The sequence below is a fragment of the Lemur catta genome, chromosome 3 (assembly GCF_020740605.2).
Source record: "Lemur catta isolate mLemCat1 chromosome 3, mLemCat1.pri, whole genome shotgun sequence".
Lineage (NCBI taxonomy): Eukaryota > Metazoa > Chordata > Mammalia > Primates > Lemuridae > Lemur > Lemur catta.
The window spans coordinates 88,242,251-88,262,154 of NC_059130.1; the positions used below are offsets into that span (position 1 = coordinate 88,242,251).

General features: G+C 35.0%; 1 protein-coding gene across 3 annotated transcripts in view; it reads left to right on the top strand.

Annotated features, from left to right (window-relative positions):
- The window catches only part of EPS15 (epidermal growth factor receptor pathway substrate 15), a 149,301-nt gene that overhangs the window by 59,741 nt on the left and 69,656 nt on the right, over window positions 1-19,904 (top strand). For all 3 annotated transcript variants that reach the window (XM_045548048.1, XM_045548050.1, XM_045548049.1), the window contains 4 exons: window positions 7,582-7,671; window positions 8,930-9,075; window positions 10,903-11,059; window positions 16,679-16,764. In XM_045548048.1, coding sequence (XP_045404004.1) covers window positions 7,582-7,671; window positions 8,930-9,075; window positions 10,903-11,059; window positions 16,679-16,764 — 479 coding nt within the window. The remainder of the gene's footprint in view (window positions 1-7,581; window positions 7,672-8,929; window positions 9,076-10,902; window positions 11,060-16,678; window positions 16,765-19,904) is intronic.

Consider the following 19,904-nt stretch of genomic DNA (forward strand, 5'->3'; position numbering starts at 1 on the left):
CCTGTTCCCTTTTTGTTTGAATTACCTGATATTTCTTATGTTTATTGTAAGAAATATCTTGAAAATGGCACATTTTCTCTTTTTAATGTTTTACCTAATTTGATTGTTTCTGTCTAAAATAATGATGTACATATTGATTTTGTTTTCCTTACTGTATCTATATATTTTACATTGTTATTTTCCCTTTTTTTTCCTGTTCCTTATTATTGGTGATTATCAAGTTGTAATTTATTCGTCTCCCCTTATTAATGTGAAAATTCTCTTATAAGGTCCTGTTTCATTAATAGTAAATACAGGTTGAACATCCCTAATCTGAAAATCCAAAATCTGAAATGCTTCAAAATCTGAAATTTTTTGAGTGCCAACATAATGCCACCAGTGGAAAATTCTACACCTGACATCATGTGATGGATCATAGTCAAAACTTGTTTTATGCACAAAATTATTAAAAAGTTTATATAAAATTATTTTTATGCCATAAATGAACTTTGTGTTTAGACTTAGGTCCCATCTACAAGATATCTCATGTATATGCAAATATTCCAGAATCCAAAAATACCTGAAATCCAAAACACTTCAAGTCCCAGGCATTTTGGATAAGGGATTTTCTCTCTGGACGCTTTTCCCTGTACTCATACTTATTTATTCTGTATTACGTCTTTTCTTTCTCTCTTACCTTCCAACACCAGAAGATTTTAGGATATTTTTTTATGATGCAAATTCTAGATTTTGCTCAGTTAATTTAGTTCTTTTAATTCTAGAATTTTCCTTGCAATTTTTTCAATATTAATAGTTTTTTTTAGTATTCTTTTCGTTAGAATTTGCCTGATATTTCTTTTACTCTCCTTTTACTTTCATGAGTGGAACAACATGATCTATACTATTTTTAAAAATTATAATTACTACAACATAGTGTAACTACAATTGCAAGTCATTGATTTGTCTTTATAATATTTACAAGCATCAAAATTTTTTAAAAACTGAATTTTAAGAGTTGCTCTCACTCTTCCTTGAAAATTGATATAATTTTAACAATACTTTTACAATAGTGGAATAACTAAGATAAGAACATTTTAAATTTATTTCCTAAATAGTGAAGTGTAAAGATAATATTCATATGATTAGTCCTTTTGGCAATTTATACTCTGTCATGTTTGGTCTGTTGAAGTATAATATACGACTTTTTTTTCCCCAAAATTTCTTGCTTTACTTATTAATAAAAACTGAATTGAAATTAAGAATCTTTATGTTTAGGACTTACTTTTAAAATTCTTACCATTTCCCTTTGGATTAAAGGTTTTTATTTGTTTGTTTTAAGGACCCAGTATCTGCTCTGTGTTTATTTTTCGAATGGGAACAGAGAAAAATGAAATTAATGAGAGATTCTAACTTGGTTTGTTGAGTTACAAGATAGATTTTTTTTAAGAATAACTTAATTCATCAGTGAACCCAAACTTGATTCAGCCTGTATCTTTATGTTCTAGGCTGTTTACTCATTGATGAATTATCTGAGTAGATTATAAGGATATTAGAAATATATCTCCCAGTTTTACTTCTTACCCATTTAGTTTAGTACAGAGTCTCTGATGGCACATTAAGGGGACATTTTGCAAAGGGGCAAAATTTTTGTCTCTGTTACCAGTTTGAAAACTCAAACTGTATATAAAATTTTGGTATTGCCCTTGAACCAAGAGAAGTGACTGATAATTATGTTAAAGTTTATTGTTTTCTTTGTGGGATGAGTTCTGCAAGTATGTAGTCCTATTCTGTGAAGTAGCTCTTTGTTTTACTAAGGCTGAATCTACTGCTTTTAAATTTAAAAGGAAAGGCCCCTAAATCTAGTAAGCTAGTATTTGGTGAATAAGCTTATGCTCATGCTTTTTCATAGATTTTTAGGGATTAACAGGATCCTATAATTTAGCTCCTCTAAGCACAGCAATTACTAGCTTAGAATATGGGCTGAAGCTGAGCTTTCTAGAGTTATGCTTTTATTTTTAAATGAACTTTAAATTTTGGAATGATTTTACATTTATAGAAGAGTTATAGAGATAGTACAGAGTTTCCCAATACCCCTCACTGTTTTCCCTTATTGTTAACATATTACATTAGCATAGTACATTTGTCAAAACTAAGAAACTAACATTACTATTAACTAAACTCCAGACTTTATTTGGGTTTCACCAGTTTTTCCTTTCTGTCTCAGGATCCAATCTAGGGCATCACATTGTATTTAGTTGCTGTGTCTCTTCAGTCTTCCTGGTATATAACAGTTTGTCAGTCTTGCCTTGCTTTTTATGACTGACATTTTTGAGGAATACTGGCCAGATATCCTGTAGAATGTCTCCCAATCTACATTTGTCTGATATTTTTCCCATGATTGGAGTGGAGGAATAGGTTTTTGCAGAGAACACTTGTGGAGATGAAATGCCTTTGTCATCACATTATATCAGGGGGTACATGGTATCCATGTGACATCACTGGTGATGTTAACCTTCACCACTTGGTTAAAATGGTGTTTGTCAGGTTTCTCCCTTGTAAAGTTACCGTTTTTACCTTTTCCTGCTCTATTCTTTGGAAGTGTAGACTCAGGACCTTTTTACATCTATTTATTGTTTTTTACGTTCTTACTAAGCCATAAATTTTTCTGTTAGGTAAGTTATACTGAAAGTGGTTTAAGTTTTTGTCAGTAGCATTTGTTGGGTCCTCATCATATGGAAAAGTTTTTGGCACTTGGAGATTTATAAAGGAGCTGTACTTGTCTGTATTAACATGTATGATGTTGTATTGAAATTAACTTTTTACACATCTGCTGAGGTCAGGAGTTGGAGATCAGTCTGGGCAACATAGCAAGACTCCATCTCTACAAAAAAAATTTAAAAATTAGCTAGGTGTGGTGAGGCACACTTGTAGTCCCAGCTACTCAGGAGGCCGAGGCAGGAGGATGACTTGAGCCCAGGAGTTTGAGGCTGCTGTGAGCTATGATGATGCCACTGCACTCCAGCCTGGGCAACACAGGGACATACTTTTCTGGAAAAAAAAAAAAACCAACTAATTAATTAGACTCCTCAAGTGACTCCAGCATGCAGCCAAATTGGAAAACGAAGCTCTAAAGAAAGTTTGGGTATGGTAAAGGGATCATAGAGCACCTATGACTCAAATTAAGTGGGCAGGTTGTATCATCAAAACCTCTTCTGGGTCTGGTGAAGGAGGTTGGACTCAGTCACTAGAATGGAACACAGCTGCCCACCCCACACCCTCTTTAAAAAAAAAAAACAATTTTTTACATATCTACTGTTCAATTGGGTTGTAAAAATGAGGGATTTTTTTAAATTCTTTTTAATTTTTCAGAGACAGGGTCTTGCTCTTGCTGAGGTTGGTCTTGAACTCCTGAGCTCAAGCAGTCCTCCTGCTTTGGCCTCCCAAGAGTGCTAGGATTATAGGTGTGAGCCATTTCGCCCAGCCAAGATCTTTTTACCTTTGTATTTCTGGTGCTTAGCCCAATACAGTGCCTGTTGGCGCGCAATTTCTTAGTAAACATTCTGTTGAACTAAATTGATAAAGATAACTTGCACTACTTGGAAAATGCAAGAAGTACCTGATAATTTTGATCCCAAATTGTAATTTTAAGAAATTATAACAAGCAGTTGAACTGCTTAAGTAAACCAGTGAGCAAGTCAGACTCCTAAGGAAACTCCTAAAAAGACTGGTTCTCAAAGTGTGGTCGCCCATCAGCAACATCAACATCACCTGAGAAGCTATTAGAAATGCAAATTCTTGCGCGTTGCCCCAGACTGAACTTGTTATAAAAGCCCTCTAGGTGATTCTGATGGCCACTAAAATTGAGAACTACAGCCTAAAAGCATGGACAATGAACAAATATCAGAAAAAGTGAGCAGCTATTGTTAACTGACTGCAACAGTAAAGTTAAATTCTCTCTTTTCCTAATTTAGGTTTATTTTTGATGCTTTTACTTTGTTTTCTTTCTTTTAGAGACAGGGAGTTACTCTGTTGTCCAGGTGCAATCATAGCTCACTGCAACTCCCAACTCCTGGGCTCAAGCTATCCTTCCTCCTTAACCTCCCAAAGTGCTAGGATTATAGGCACATGCCACCATGCCCAGCTTGATGCTTTTACTTTGAAATCATCAAAAAGACATTCTAAATATTTCTTTGTGAAGTGTCTGTCTCTATCTGCATAAATGCATTTGCTAGTACATTTCAGTTTGACAACTAGTTAATAGCCATATTTTGTTGTTGATGTTGAGTGTGGCCCATCATTTGATTTAGTTTCCGTTTTTGTTTCAGTGGCAGTCTTGAATAGGATAAAGTACAATGTAATAAGAAAACAAAATCACAACTTAGCAGTATTAAAAGTATTCTGTTCACTTTTTCTGTTTTATTTGGTGGAAAAATTTTTGGCTTCAGTTTTGTCAGGGAAACTATTTTCAAGGCAACATGGAATCAATAATTGTATTTTTTTAACTTTCAAAAAAATGTGTTGTCTATTGGTAGCAGATGGCTAACGTTGCTTTTTTGCTTCTAGTGTCCACTTTTCCACGAAATGATTCCCATCCACGTTAAGAGGAGTGCTGACTGTTAATGTGCATGCTAGTTACTTCTCTTAGCTTGGTGCCAATCTAATATTACAGTACATATGTTTTGAATTTGCTTGAAAGTGTTTGCTAGCCAGATTGTTTTGTTTCTAGCGTTTCAAGCTTTTGGAGATAGAAAGTTTGTGTGTTTCTAAAACTGAAACTCAATTCTTCCAAGTTAGCTAGCAAATGGGGAGAGGAGAATTCTTGGTTTGGGTCAAGTGGTAAAGTGTGGTTCCTAGACAAATATCAGCATCACCTGGGTACTTGTTAGAATGCAAATCCTCAGGCCCAACCCAGCCTTACTGATTCCAGAATTCTGGGGGCATGGCCCAGAAATCTGTGCTATATCAAGCTGTCCAAATATTTCTGATACCCAGTAAAATTTGGGTACCAATAGGTTAATGCTTAGTTTTATTGGTTGTAAAGGAAAACATGGTATTGTAAAATTACATGTGTGCTGCTAATAAAGCTTGTTAAACCTGGAAGAAGCAAGAGCTTGGTAGTCAGAAGATCTTGGTTTGAACTTTATCACTTCTTTAAAATATCGTGTTGGGCAAGTTACTTAGCATCTCAGCCTCAGTTTCTTCATTTGTAAAATGACATTAGTAATGGAAATCATAGATCAGTCTTGTTATATTGTGTGTTCAATAAATTTTGACTTGAAAGCCCCACAAAAACATATAATTAAAAACAAATTTCCTTTTGGGTAGAATTAGGATTTGCAGTGAAAGAAAAAATTAAGAAGAAATGTAAACTTTCTTATGGTTGCTCTTGGAATCTTCTAGAGATTACTTTGAGTAATTTCTTATGCTTAAAGATAGCCATGAAAACTGTTCATCTTCTGAAAGTCTTGAAGGTGCCTTGAATCCTTTAAATGGGGAGGATACCATCTCTACAAAAAATAGAAAAATTAGCCAAGCGTGGTGGTGCGCACCTGCAGTCCCAGCTACTTGGGATGCTGTGGCAGGAGGATTGTTTGAGGTTGAGGTTGCAGTGGTGCCACTACACTCTAGCAGGGTGACAGAGTGAGACCCTGTCTCAAAAAAAAAAAAAAATGAGGAGAATGTATCCTGGGACAGTCTATATGCAGGTTGTCCCATTTTGTACAAGTGATTTATGTATTTATTAATTAAAAATATTTTAAAGTAGGCATTACATTCTATGGTTCAGAAATCAATATAAGAAGATATTCAGCGAAAAAATTCTCAGTTCCATCCCTGCTCTCAACTGTTCCATTTACCCCTGCACTATAACCAGCCAATTTTCTTACTTTGTTATTTATTCTCCTAGAATTTCTTAATAAAAATGTAAACGAATGTGAATAATTGTTTCCTCCTTACCACAAAAGATAACACATTATCCACACTGGTCAACACTACTTTTTCATGTTAAACGTATATCTTGGATGTCTTTTAATGCCATTATTCTCTTTTTGCTGGTCAACTTTATTGAGGATTACTTTATATACAACAAACTGCATTCAATTTAAGTATATAATTTGGTGAGTTTTGTCAATTATATACCTGTGAAGGCATCACCACAGTTAAGATAGAGAATGTTTTCCATGATTTTTTTTTAATGCTTCATAGTATTTCATTATATAGATATACTGCAATTTTTTTAATCAGTTGTTTTGTAGATGGGCACTTGGGTGCTGATACAAACAATACTGCAATTAATAACCTTTTGCTTACAGCATTTCATATGTAGGCAGGTAATCTAAGGATAGATTCCCAGATGTGGGGGATTGCTGACCCAAAGGGGGAATACATTTGCAATTTGGTGGGTGTTGCCAATTTGCCCTTCATAGTAGGAGTAGTACCAATCTGAGCTCTTTAGGGGAGGAAAAATAATTTTTCCTCTACCCTTATAAGTTCTTGGCTGGGACCCCTGTAACAAAAGTCAGATTAACAAGAGAAAAAACAGAAGTTTATTAACATGTATATATTTTATATATACATGGGTGAAACTCAGGGAAATTGTAACTGTCAAAGAGGTGGCTTACAATTCAGGCTTATGTAACAACAAAGAATAATACATTTTTAGAGAAGTGACAAGACAAAGAAAAAGGACTTTGAGTCTCTAAGGGGCTATAAATTAAATAAATGGGAAACTAATAGTCGATAAAAACTATTTAGCAAAGTTTGTTAGGTAGATTCTTCTGGTGGTATCTCCAGGCTGAAAAGGGTCTAAAGTTGTTTGGGAAGGAACTTTTTATTTTTTTCTTGTAGAGAGGGGAGGAGGGACACCTTTGTAAATTTATGTCCTGCTTTTAGGCAAATACTGGGAGGGCAGAGAGCTTTTCTTGTATCTGCTGCTTCTCAATTGTCCTTAGCTCAAAATAATCCTTTTACCAAAGTAACATGTTTTGAGGTGGCATATTTTGCTACTCCTCAGCTTCCACTAGCAATGTATGAAGAGTTTCCTCACAGTTTAGCAACAAAATATATTATGAAACTTTGGATTTTTGCCAATTAGATGGAAAATGGTATTTCAGTATAGTTTTAACTTACAGTTTTCATGTGAGTTTAATTGAGCATATTTTTATATGTTAAAGGATGGGCCATTTATGGTATTTACTTTTCTGTAAAATATCTGTTCATACTCTTTGTCTATTTTTCTGTTGGATTTTGGTTTTTCTTTTAACTTCTAGGACCTCTTTGTATATTAGGAAGATTACCTCTTTCTTTGCTGATATTTTTTTCCCAAATTGTCTTTTGCCCTTGACATTACAAGAATTTTAGTTGAAGGGTATGTCTCTAAGTTTTTGCTAAGGATATCTTCCTAAAAATTGTTTAGCTTTGGTTTCTTTCCTTTTCTCCCATCTTTCTTTCATCCTTCCCTCTTTTCTTCCTCTTTGCCTCCCAACCTAATTTCTTAAAAAAGGATTTGAGATAGCTTGGAGATGATTTGTTGATAAACAGTAATCAATTGGGTGAATATTAAATTGTTTTAATATATATAACCCTACTTCATTTATTTTGAAGGCCATGTTTTTGGTATACCGTGCACTGGAGAAAGAACCTGTGCCAATGTCCTTGCCTCCAGCCTTGGTGCCACCTTCCAAGAGAAAAACGGTCAGTATATCAGGCTCTGTGCGGTTGATCCCCTCTTCAGCATCAGCCAAGGAATCTTACCACTCCTTACCACCTGTAGGCATTTTACCTACCAAAGCACCATTAAGACAGGTATAGATTTATCAATGTTAAAGGATTTTTTTTTAAACAAAAGTGCATGGCATTTAACAGTTGATTACTTGATAAAGATAGAAGGATCAATCAAAGGGATCAAAAATTTAGAGCTCCCTCTGGTCGAATTTACATAACGTGATGTTCCAGAAGAGGCAGACATTCCATCTGCATTTGGGCTTAGGGAATTAAAGTTAGAAATGGAAGATAAGATGCTCCATGCTAACATGGCATGATGCTTGCCCTGGCATAATTAATAGTTGTTTTTGTTTAAGCTCTTGTTAACTCTTGATTTTGGGGATTACATTATCCAATTCTGGGTTTTCCAAGGCCTTTCTTTCCCCTCCAGCCTGCCTCATACCAGGTTGAATAAAGGCAGATAATGGCAGAATATGCAAATCAGCTGGCTATAGTTAAACTGCTTGAGTGAAGCTATAAAAAATGAAGATGGCCGGGCGCTGTGGCTCACACCTGTAATCCTAGCGGTCTGGGAGGCTGAGGCGGGTGGATTGCTTGAGGTCAGGAGTTCGAGACCAGCCTGAGCAAGAGCAAGACCCCCCCCCCCCCCCGTCTCTACTAAAAATAGGAAGAAATTATCTGGCCAACTAAAAAAAATATATATAGAGAGAAAAAAATTAGCCAGACATGGTGGCGCATGCCTGTAGTCCCAGCTACTGGGGAGGCTGAGGCAGTAGGATGGCTTAAGCCCGGGAGTTTGAGGTTGCTGTGAGCTAGGCTGATGCCACGGCACTCACTCTAGCCCAGGCAACACAGCCAGACTCTGTCTCAAAAAAACAAAAAAAATGAAGATGGAGAATTGTCTGAATATTTTGTTTATACAGACTCAGTTACGTATATTAATGTGGGCATTCATAAATCAAGAGTTAACTATGCTTGAATTTACTTATTACTTGAAAAAAAGTAAAGTATGCATTTATAAATGTAGTACTAACTGACCTATATTTTTCTTCTATTATTTTTCTCTTCACCACAGCATTTTGATTGAGATGTGATATGGAAATGATACACTGTTGCTATAGTTAGAGGGTAGAATTGTTCAAAATTAGTGACATACTGTCATGGATTAAAAGATGACACTTTAGTTTGTTTCATTTTGGCAGAAACACTGTTTTTTCCCCCCCTGTAGTGGGTTGTATCCCCTGCAGAAAAAGCTAAATATGATGAAGTCTTCTTGAAAACTGATAAAGATATGGATGGATTTGTATCTGGATTGGAGGTTCGTGAAATCTTCCTGAAAACAGGTTTACCCTCTGCCTTACTGGCCCATATTTGGTAAGACTTTATTTAAATTAATTTTTTTAAAATATGATTTTGTATTAACTCCAGTTTTATGCATTCTTACTTTTTGTCATTTGTAAGTAGGACAGTTTTTGTTTCAAAATTCTTTATCGAGAAAATTTAAATCTGAAGAATTCTTCTGGGTAATAGACAAAAGCTTGAGAATGGATTACGTGAAGCATTTTAAGATTGACAGTGTCAGTTAATTGTTATTAGAATGTTAAAATGCAACAGCTGTTTATATCGGTTAAAGTTAAAATCTTAAGAGAGAATATAAATTTTTGAAATTTAAACAGTATGAAAAACAGTATCTTCAAGGCATACCTGTATAATTCTGTAGCGTGTATGTATGCTTTCAAACCTTTACATAGGAATAATATACATGGTTCTTAAAAAAGACGCACCTGGCTGGCCCATAACTGTAATCCCAGCACTTTGGGAGGCTGAGGTGGGAGGATTGCTTGAGGCCAGGAGTTAGACCAGCCTTTACAACATATTGAGACCCCCATCTCTACAAAAAATACAAAAATTAGCCTGGTGTGGTGGTGTGCATCTGTAGTCCTAGCTACTTGGGAGGCTGAATTGAGAGGATCGGTTGAGCCCAGGAGTTCGAAGTTATAGTAGAACTATGATCACGCCGCTGCCCTCCAACCTGGGTGACAAAGCAGAGTGAGATCCTGTTTCAAAAAAAAAAAAAAAAAAGAAAGAGACAAACCTTAGTGTCTTTAATGAATTTCATATAAAATGAGATAATGTGTATGAAAGCTTTGTAGTGTGCCTACTACCAACTACCAATCTACCTAACTATCCTAGAGGTTATCTTGAGGTTTCAAGAGGCAGCAAACATTAGAAGAAGAACCACATAGTTGTAAAGAGAAACTTAAAAAGAACAGAGGAGGACAATAGATCTACCTTAAAAGGAACAAGAACCCAAGACTGGGAAAGATTAAATATGCATAACTAGTAATAACTGCCACTTTTGAGTGCCTAGACTAGGCACTATGCTCAATGAATGGCAGCTGTCACAGGCTTGGCATTATGCCCAGACTTATGTCTTTAATTCTTATGGTAACTTTGCACAAAGGGTGTTATCATCTTTACTTTATAGATGAGGAAACTAAGGCTTGGAGGAAATTTTACTGAGGTCACAAGAAGAAATAAGTAGAAAGCTGGAATTCAAGGTTTATTTGATACCATAGCCCATAGTCTTTTCATCACATCCTACTGGCTTTCTATGAATTTAACAGATTAGGATTTCAGAAAGCTGAGCTTTAAAAAAAAAAAAAAAAAAGAAAGAAAATAGAATAAAACTTTTGCTGTTTCTCTTTAAGTGATTTTGTAAAGCTTTCCAGATTGCTGCCTTCTCCTCACATGTGATCTCCATTTGCAGCTGTTCATTCTGCTTTGGCGTGATCTTTGTATCCTCCTACTCAAGAGTTGCAGGAAGCAAGCTGACATGAAAATTTTTGCTTGTTTTAGAATCATTCTAGTGCCACCAGTGAATCAAATTTTTTGAGAGTTAGGTTTCATCTTTAACATTGTTTAGTGTTAAAAATTTTGGGAGTAAGGAATGTTGGAATTCTTTGGCGCACCACAACTCTTACTCTGTAGTGGTTCTGGAAATTGGTGAGAAAGCACAAAGTAAACCCAGATTAGAGGATCCTGCTCCACACGAGGGTGAACATATAGCTTCAAGTTGGTGTGACTGTCTTTTTAAATTCAGCTCATTATTTTTGAAAAAGTACATAGTTGTACTTTCTCCCTGGATTTTTAGAATAGTAGTTGTCACATTTATAATGTTCATTTTGTTTATTTGTACAGGGCATTATGTGACACAAAGGACTCTGGGAAGCTTTCAAAGGATCAGTTTGCATTGGCTTTTCACTTAATCAATCAAAAGTTAATAAAGGGCATTGATCCTCCTCATATTCTTACTCCTGAGATGATTCCACCATCAGACAGGGCCAGTTTACAAAAGGTAAGACAACTTAAAAGAAAAACTGAATGGATTAATTTGAAAGGAACAGTGCGATATCAAATTACAGACTTGATTTGAATGGAATAGTAGAAAAAAAATGTATCTGACTAAGAGCAGAGCAGTATGCTCTTTGTGGTTTAGTTTGTGCCTACAAATAAACTGGAGTGCCTTGTATGACATCATTGGCCTGCAGTTTGTTTACTCCACCATTCATTAAACATATGATAACTATATCTTCCAATCTTAAAATTGGAGAAATGTGGCCTTTTTCCTTCCTGGATTTGTCAATCAATTTTTATGAATAGATTATATTGTAAAGTTTAAATGAAAGCTATAAGAATTATTGTTTGGTTTGATGACTTACTCTTACAGAAAATGATACAAATTTGAAAACAAAACCTAGGAAATGATGATTGCTTGGTATAAATTTTACATGAGACAAGCATCCAAGAAAAATGTTATGTTGAGGGTAAATCTCTGTGGTTTTTGCTATAGGTGACTCCTCATTTCTAAGTGTACAGCAGAACTCCATATCTAAACAACTAGAAGCATGTTTTAGTTACCTTTGGCTTCTGGATAGCAGTAGGAATTTTCAAAACTACATTGTTTTAGCCACATTGTGCTTTGGTTTTTCTCTCCTAATCTAGAAACCATTCCTCGTATAGAGTATTTACAATATCTAGGTCTTTAACAGACCTTTATTTATTTATTTATGTATTTATTTTCTTATTTTTTTTTTTTTTGTAGAGATGGCGTCTCCATACATTGGCCAAGTTGGTCTCAAATTCCTAGCCTCAAGCTGTCCTCCTCCCTTGGCCTCCCAAAGTGCTCAGATTACAGGCATGAACCACCATGCCCAGCCTAATACACCTTTCAAAGGACTTACATCCTGTAGTAGTTATTTGCCTTTAAAAATAAATATACCATCTCTACAAAAAAAATAAGAAAAATTATACAGGTGTGGTAGCATGCACCTATAGTCCAAGCTACTCAGGAGGCTGAGGTAGGAGGATTGCTTGAGCTTAGGAGTTTGAGGTTGCAGTGAGCTATGCCACTGTACTCCAGCTGGGTGACAGAGTGAAACCTTGTTTCTAAAAAAATAAATAAATAAATAAAAATAAATACTAAATACCTTGTATCTTTATATCTCTTGTGGCTTATAAAGTAACTATTGTTGTGATTCTTCAGACTTGTATATACAGTAATAGGAGTCGTCAAATGTGTGGTATGAGGAGAACTCTCTTTAAAATATCAATAGAATACTTTGGTTTTGCATTAATTTTGTCACGTGAATTTTTTAAAATCCCATTTTAGCAAACTTAAAAGTCAAAATGAGGTTTTTTTCCTAAGTAAACTAAATGAAATTTATAGCCACCAGGTATATATAGAGAGTTAGTTATAGGACTTTTTTTTTTTTTTTTTTTGAGACAGAGTCTCACTTTGTTGCCCGGGCTAGAGTGAGTGCCGTGGCATCAGCCTAGCTCACAGCAACCTCAGACTCCTGGGCTTAAGCGATCCTACTGCCCCAGCCTCCCGAGTAGCTGGGACTACAGGCATGTGCCACCATGCCCGGCTAATTTTTTTGTATATATATTTTTAGTTGGCCAGATAATTTCTTTCTATTTTTAGTAGAGACGGGGTCTCACTCTTGCTGAGGCTGGTCTCGAACTCCTGACCTCGAGCGATCCACCCGCCTCGGCCTCCCAGAGCTAGGATTACAGGCGTGAGCCACTGCGCCCGGCCTAGTTATAGGACTTTTTATCCTTATTTTTCTTTAACACAGAACATTCTCAAGCTATTTGTATATCCTTATTTTTAATAAAATAAATATTTGATTATATACTTTGAACTATTTTTGAGGGGGAGAACATTTTGTGAATTTTTTGAGATTCCTTGTGATACATGACATGGGTTCCCTAAATTGTGAAGAAGGCTGAAAGTAATGCCACCCAGAAAGATAAAGGTTAATGAATTTGTAATTTTGCCTTTTGCTATATAACGGTATCTCAGTTATGGAATACTCTGTTGTTTTGTTGTTTCATCCTTTCTTTCACCTATGCAGATTGATTTTTTTTCTTGCCTTCCTCATTTTATTACGTACTTAGGCTCCTACCAGTACAAATTGCAAATATGACAAATTTCTGAAGCGAATATGTTTATTAGATTCCCTATAACATTAGAAGACACTTGAAATTGCATATATTATACAAAGTTGTTTTTGTTTTTTTTTTTGAGACAGAGTCTCATTCTGTCACCTGGGCTAGAGTGCCGTGGCATCAGCCTAGCTCACAGCAACCTCAAACTCCTGGGCTCAAGCCATCCTCCTGCCTCAGCCTCCCAAGTTGCTGGGACTACAGACATGTGCTACCATGCCTGGCTAATTTTTTCTATATAGTTGTCTAGCTAATTTGTTTCTATTTTTTTTTAGTAGAGACCGGGTCTTGCTCTTGCTCAGGCTTGACTCGAACTCCTGAGCTCAAATGATCTACCCGCCTCTGCCTCCCAGCGTCAAAGTTTTTAATTCAGTAGATTTGGCTGGGAACGGTGGCTCACATCTGTAAAAGCACTCTGAGAGGCCAAGGCAGGAGGATAGCTTGTGATCAGGAGTTCAAGACCAGCCTGAGCAAGAGGAGAACCCATCTCTCCTAAAAATAGAAAAATTAGCTGGGTATGGTGGCACATGCCTGTAATCCTAGCTCAATCCGGCTGGCTGAGGCAGGAGAATTGCTTGAGCCCAGGAGTTTGAGGTTGCTGTGAGCTAGGGTGACACCATAGCACTCTAGCCCAGGTGACAGAGTGAGACTCCATCTCAAAAAAAAAAGAACAATAATAATAATAATTTAGTAGATTTGTGTGGAGTTCATTTACTAGAGCATAGACACCTTTGTCTACTTGTGTCAGATATCAGTATTATTCATTGAAATGGGATTTTATCACTGTTGTCTTATCTATTAACCAAAAATTTTAACCTTAAAAATTAAAATTTGTGTCTTTCAAATAATCTCTTTTCTCTTTATAATCTGATTTTTTTTTTTTAGTACTGCATTTTTTGCAGCTTTGACTAATCCTTTTTGAATGTTGCTTTCCTTTCTGTGTTTTTTCTAGTTTGGACTATTTTTTCCATTCTGCAGCACTCTGCTTTTCGCCTTTCTTGTACTGTCAGTTTCTTAACTCTACTCTCTCTCAAGGTTAGAGCTTTATTTTATGCCTTTTTTAGCATTAGACTTTTTGGTTTACAAGATAGATTTTGAAATTAGAGGTTTTTTTATTCAGCAAAGTTGATGCAGAGAACATATACTTAAGCAGCATGTTTTTGTCACATGTCACTTGGTCCTTGTGTAAATTTTAGCTTGCCTTTCATAGGCTGTCTGATCCACTTGAAATCACCAAAGTGGAATTTTTGTGTAATGCACAGAATAGGGTGAGAGAAAATATTTTGAAAGAAGGGAACATACTACATTTTTCTTTGTATGCCCTTCATATACTCGTATAATATGAGCTGAACTTTTTCCGTGCTTCCTGGTTACATACCATTTTAGAATCATCTGGGGTGTCACCTTCTAACTTGTTTGAGGTTAAATTAATTTATCTCACTGTCTCCTTATTTGATATTTTTAATGGCAAAAGACTATCAAATGTGAGTCATTTTTTTAAAATTAGTATGACAGAAGAGGTGTGGAAGTCATGCATTTCTTGGTATACTTGCACCTCTGATAACAAATTTCTCAGTAGCATTTAAATGGTGTCAGTTACTCTTGGTGATAAAACTGAGACCAGTGTTAATTTTTCATTTTGTTCACCTTTCTAGCTATCTGGCCAGGCTTAGCTCATAGTTCAAGTTTAGACAGAATTAAAACACTAGTAAGTAACTGTCACATTCAGAAATTCACTTTAAATTTTCTAAATTAATTTAGCGTTGATAAGAGTCTGTGTATCAGTCAGTGGAGCATAGTAAAATAGTTGAAGTATACTTGATAAAAGTCTATAATTAATATAAATTGGGATTAGCATTAATTGAAGCCTTATAGTTGAGTTTTGATATTGATAATGAAAATAAAACAAAACAGCTAAGTACTCAAAGTGCAGTGTAGCATGAAGAAATATAGAAGGAGGAATTATTTGGCAAATGTCATTGATGTACCTGTTTATCAAATTTACTTTTAGGGTAATGGTTTCATTTACCTAAATGATCTTGATATGCAGGTACCAGGGGTCATAGTGTGAAATAGCACTTGAATCTAATCAGAAGACTGTTGATCAAACTACCTGTTAGCTGGATTCAACTTCGAGCAAGTCATTTACTGTGTTTCCTCAGCTCTAAAATGGGGTTAATAATAATATCTGCTCTACCCTCAGTCCACTTTTCAGATTAGTTTTGAGAATTAACTAATGGATTTGAAAGTACTTAGTGAATTGTAAATGAGTATACAAATATAAGGAGATGGGATATTATGAGTTTTTAGGTTTCTTCTGTTGGTGACATACATTAACTTTACAATAACATAAGTATTACTACTAAGTTTTATATGCTACTAATAAGGTCATCAATATGTCTTAGTTTTTATATGTTCAGGCCTCAGTTTTAACATTTCCAAATTATGATTATTCTGTAATTTGTCAGTCTGGTTTTAGCATTGATTGTAGGTCAAGTATTGAAGGAGCAGTTATCTTTTTTGTGCTGACCTCAGCCGGCTATATGAGGCATCAACAATAGTTCACAAAGGAGATTGAGCCAAGGTAGAAACTACTTATTGGGAGGCCACATATTTTAAGAGCATATTCTCTTGAGGTGTGAATCATAACAATAGTTTACATTTATAAAATATCATAAAGTTTATAGAGTGATTTCACATAACATTATCTCATGTAATTTGTAAAGTGGGCAAGGCAGAGATTATTTCCCTATTTTACAGGTGAAGATCATGCAGCTAGTAAAATAGCAGGGCCCAGAATAAACCCAGCTAGATTCTCTAAATACAGGTACCATTCAGATACCAATTTTGGCACCTTCATTATTGAAAGAAAACCATATATAAAGAATGTAATATGAAGACAGTTTTGTATGTGGTGATATTAGTATTTATTATGGAACATGCCTGTGCAGTTGGCCTTACTTTAAATAGCGTAGATGCTAAAAACATTTAACAAAAGTAAATATTTGTTAAATTGAATAAGATCACTCATCATTATAATTCTGAAATGCAACAAAAATTGATGTACTAACTCTGTGCCAGAATGACACGAATAAATCACCATCCATTTGCCCAAGAAATTTACACTTCAGTGGAGGAATTAGTTTCTATATGTGGTATCTGTTATCTGTTTTACTGCAAGGTTCTGAACAGGCTAGGATCAAGTGACAAAGACATTGGGCTCAGAGGTGAGGATGGGGGTGTATATTAACGAATAACAGCTTTTAGAGAATTTAAGGAAAATGTCTTAGTATATAACTAAGTATATAATTGTACCAGATATGGTTTTCTTAATTAAATGTGTTAGTAACACAGTAAAATATGCAATACCTTGTATCTGTGTAGAGCTTTTAATGTTTTTAGTACTTTGCTATATATTACATAATTTTATAGTAATAATGTATAATTGTGAACTTTTTGTTTTTAGAACATCATAGGATCAAGTCCTGTTGCAGATTTCTCTGCTATTAAGGAGCTAGATACCCTTAACAATGAAATAGTTGACTTACAGAGGTATGTAAAGTAAAACTCATACACACACGCACAAAGTATATATATGTATATGTGTATATATGCACACACATCCTTCTGTTTCTAATGTATATTTTGGTAAATGCTACCTTATTTGGTTAAGTACCAAAGTCTACTTGAATAGAATCACTGTATTTTATTTCATCAAATATAAGGCAACCTTTAATTGCAGGATGTGCTATTTTCTTATGTACCACTCAAAAAAGAAAGAACATTGTCAAATAATCAATGACTTGCCATTAACTATAAGGTACTATTTGATTTCAGATTGTGAAAAATGTGAAAAAAAAAAAAAACGTATATCTTAGAATGAATGAAAAATAGTTTTTCTCCAACCTTAGATATTTGGATAACATGGTAGGGAAACATTTGTATATAATGCATTTAATGGAAAGAATGTTAAATGCAGATACCATGCCAAGAGCTTTCATAACTGTTACTTGATCATCACAAAAACCTTGTGAGTTGAGACAGGTAGTGGTATTCCTGTTTTACAGGTAAGGAAGTTAAAGCATTTAGAGGATTATTTTGCCCAAAGCCATACAGACTTGTCAGCTGTAGAGCCAATACCTGATCCCAGGACTACTTGATTCTACGTGGAATCTTTCTTATATGTGAATACTGTATAGAACAGACACAGACACAATTAGATTTGAATCTGAGTACAGCAGGTATTGGTATTTCCTTAATTCTCATGTTCCTTGGAAACTTTATGGGAATACTGATTATAAAAATGCTTATAAAAAAGTAATTTTATACTTTTTAAAAGGTGAAATGATTTTTTCATCTATAGGGCACTGGATTTAAATATCACTTGATATTAATACCACATCCCCCTCCACCATATATATATACTTTTTTCAGTCAGGGTCTTGCTCTCTTGCCCAGGTCAGAGTGCAGTGGCGTCATCATAGCTCACTGCAACTTCAAACTCCTGGGCTGAAGCGATCCTCCTGCCTCAGCCTCCCATGTAGCTGGAATTAAAGGTGTGTGCCATCACATCCAGCTACTTTTTAAATTTTTTGTAGAGGCAGGGTCTCTCTCTGTTGCTCAGGCTGGTCTTGAACTCCTGGCCTCAGGTAATCCTCCTGCATTGGCCTCCTAAGTGCTAGGATTACAGGTGTTAGCCACTGTACCTGGCCATTTCCCCTTTTTTAAACTTCACAACACTTTGAAGCAAGTAATGGTTGATATATTTTGTTATATTGATGATATTGAGACATAAGGGGATTAAATGACTTATTTGGCTTATATGGCAAGAACTTGACAATGATTTTACCTCATCTATGAGACTACATTGAGATTGCTGTAGAGAAACTAAGTTGTTAGAGTTTTTCAGTTTTAAGAAAGAACTCAACTCAAACTAACTTAAGTGAGAGTAAATTTATTGACTGTGAAACTAAAACATTTTAGAAGTAGAGATGGCTTAAAGCATAGCTTGACACTGAGACTCAAATGATGTAATCAGTTCTCTTGCTCCATTTCTTGTTTCCATTTCCACTGGCTTGATTCCATTTTCAGATAGGCTCCCCTTATGTTGGCAAGAGGGCTGTAGCACATCTAGCTTCATGTACTTATAATTTCAAGTTTAGTGGAGAGTGCCTCTCTTTTGGCAGTTGCTGGGAAAGTGCTGAGATTCAATCTAACTGGATTGGCTTAGGACCATGCCCCGCTCTGAATCAATCAGTGGCCAGGGATGTCTAAGTTATTGATTTGTCATGAACACATGAACACATTTGTCCTGGGATTGAGGATAGAGGTAATTTGCCTACAAGAGTGCTTGGAAGGGGGAGTATCCCTGAATGAAAATTGGAAGGTATTGCCAGAAGGAAGAATGAATTCTGGGAAGCAAATATTTACTGCAGGCATATGTCTACTGCAGGCAATATAGCTTTAAATCTACAGTAATTTCAGTGATAATTCATAGTATCATTTACCTCTTTTAACAATATGATTTGACATTCTGTAAATTTAGTCTGGGAACCTTTTAAATATCATTGTTTAGTTTTGAGCATATCTGCCTTATCCTAAATTCTACCAAATTCTTATTTTGATTACTGAGTCTATACTGGTGTTTTAAACTTTTTATTTTCATATGGTCCGTAAATGGCCCATAAACATTTTTGCATGCCTTATATGTATAATATACATTTTATAGTAGCTAGATTTGAAAATACTTGTCTTCTGTGCCTCTTAAGCTTATGAAAATGGACACATACCCCAGTGTACTAGGCCTTGCTTGACTTGACTTCAGCAGTACTTGTTTAATGTATAAAATGTTTCTATAATGAGTTGTAGTAGGAATTAGAGCATCATAGATAGAATGCTCTTGCCATTGCAGACATTTGTAATATGTGTTACATTTCAGTCAACTAAGATTTCAATAACTTTTAGTAACCATAATGTTAAGTTATACCAGTGGCAGTCTTGTATAGTTAATGACAGCTACCAACATAAAAAGAACATATGTAACATTTCTTAACTGTCTTATTACAAAAATAAAAGTTTCAAAATTTTGTTAGTTTTTAGGTTATAGTCACATTTTATAAATGTGTAATACATTTATACATGATTTGACATTTGTGAAAATATTTTCCCTAGGCTTTTAATTTTAGGTGAGATCTACAGTGTAGGCAAACTTCGTCTGTCAACTCCACTAAAGTCATAATGAGACTCATCTACCCATGCTAGAATTATGGTTGTTAAAATTCACTTTTTTAAGTGGTTGTATTAGGTCACTATCACCAAGTCTTCAAGGTATTACATTGTTTTTTGTTATTGTGAATAACAGTTTTTTCCAGTGCAAAGTTATTCTTTAGCCTTTAAATCTTTCTTTTATTAATATATCAGGATGTGATAAGTATGACTACAAAACGGGAATAAAGAATTTAAAGAGATTTTGTTTGTGGCTTTTACTAAATTGTTATCTGAAAAAGATTAACCCCTTCTTTTTTGGTTTTGGGGTGAAGATATCTAATTTTAGTCCAGGGATCAAACATAAATAAACAGCATCCATCATGTGGAATTGTAATGTGTGTGTAGTGAATATGGTGCTTTACAATATTTATTTTTTCCTCTCCTGATAGTTATAATATATATTCGTTGTAAAAATTTGGGAAATA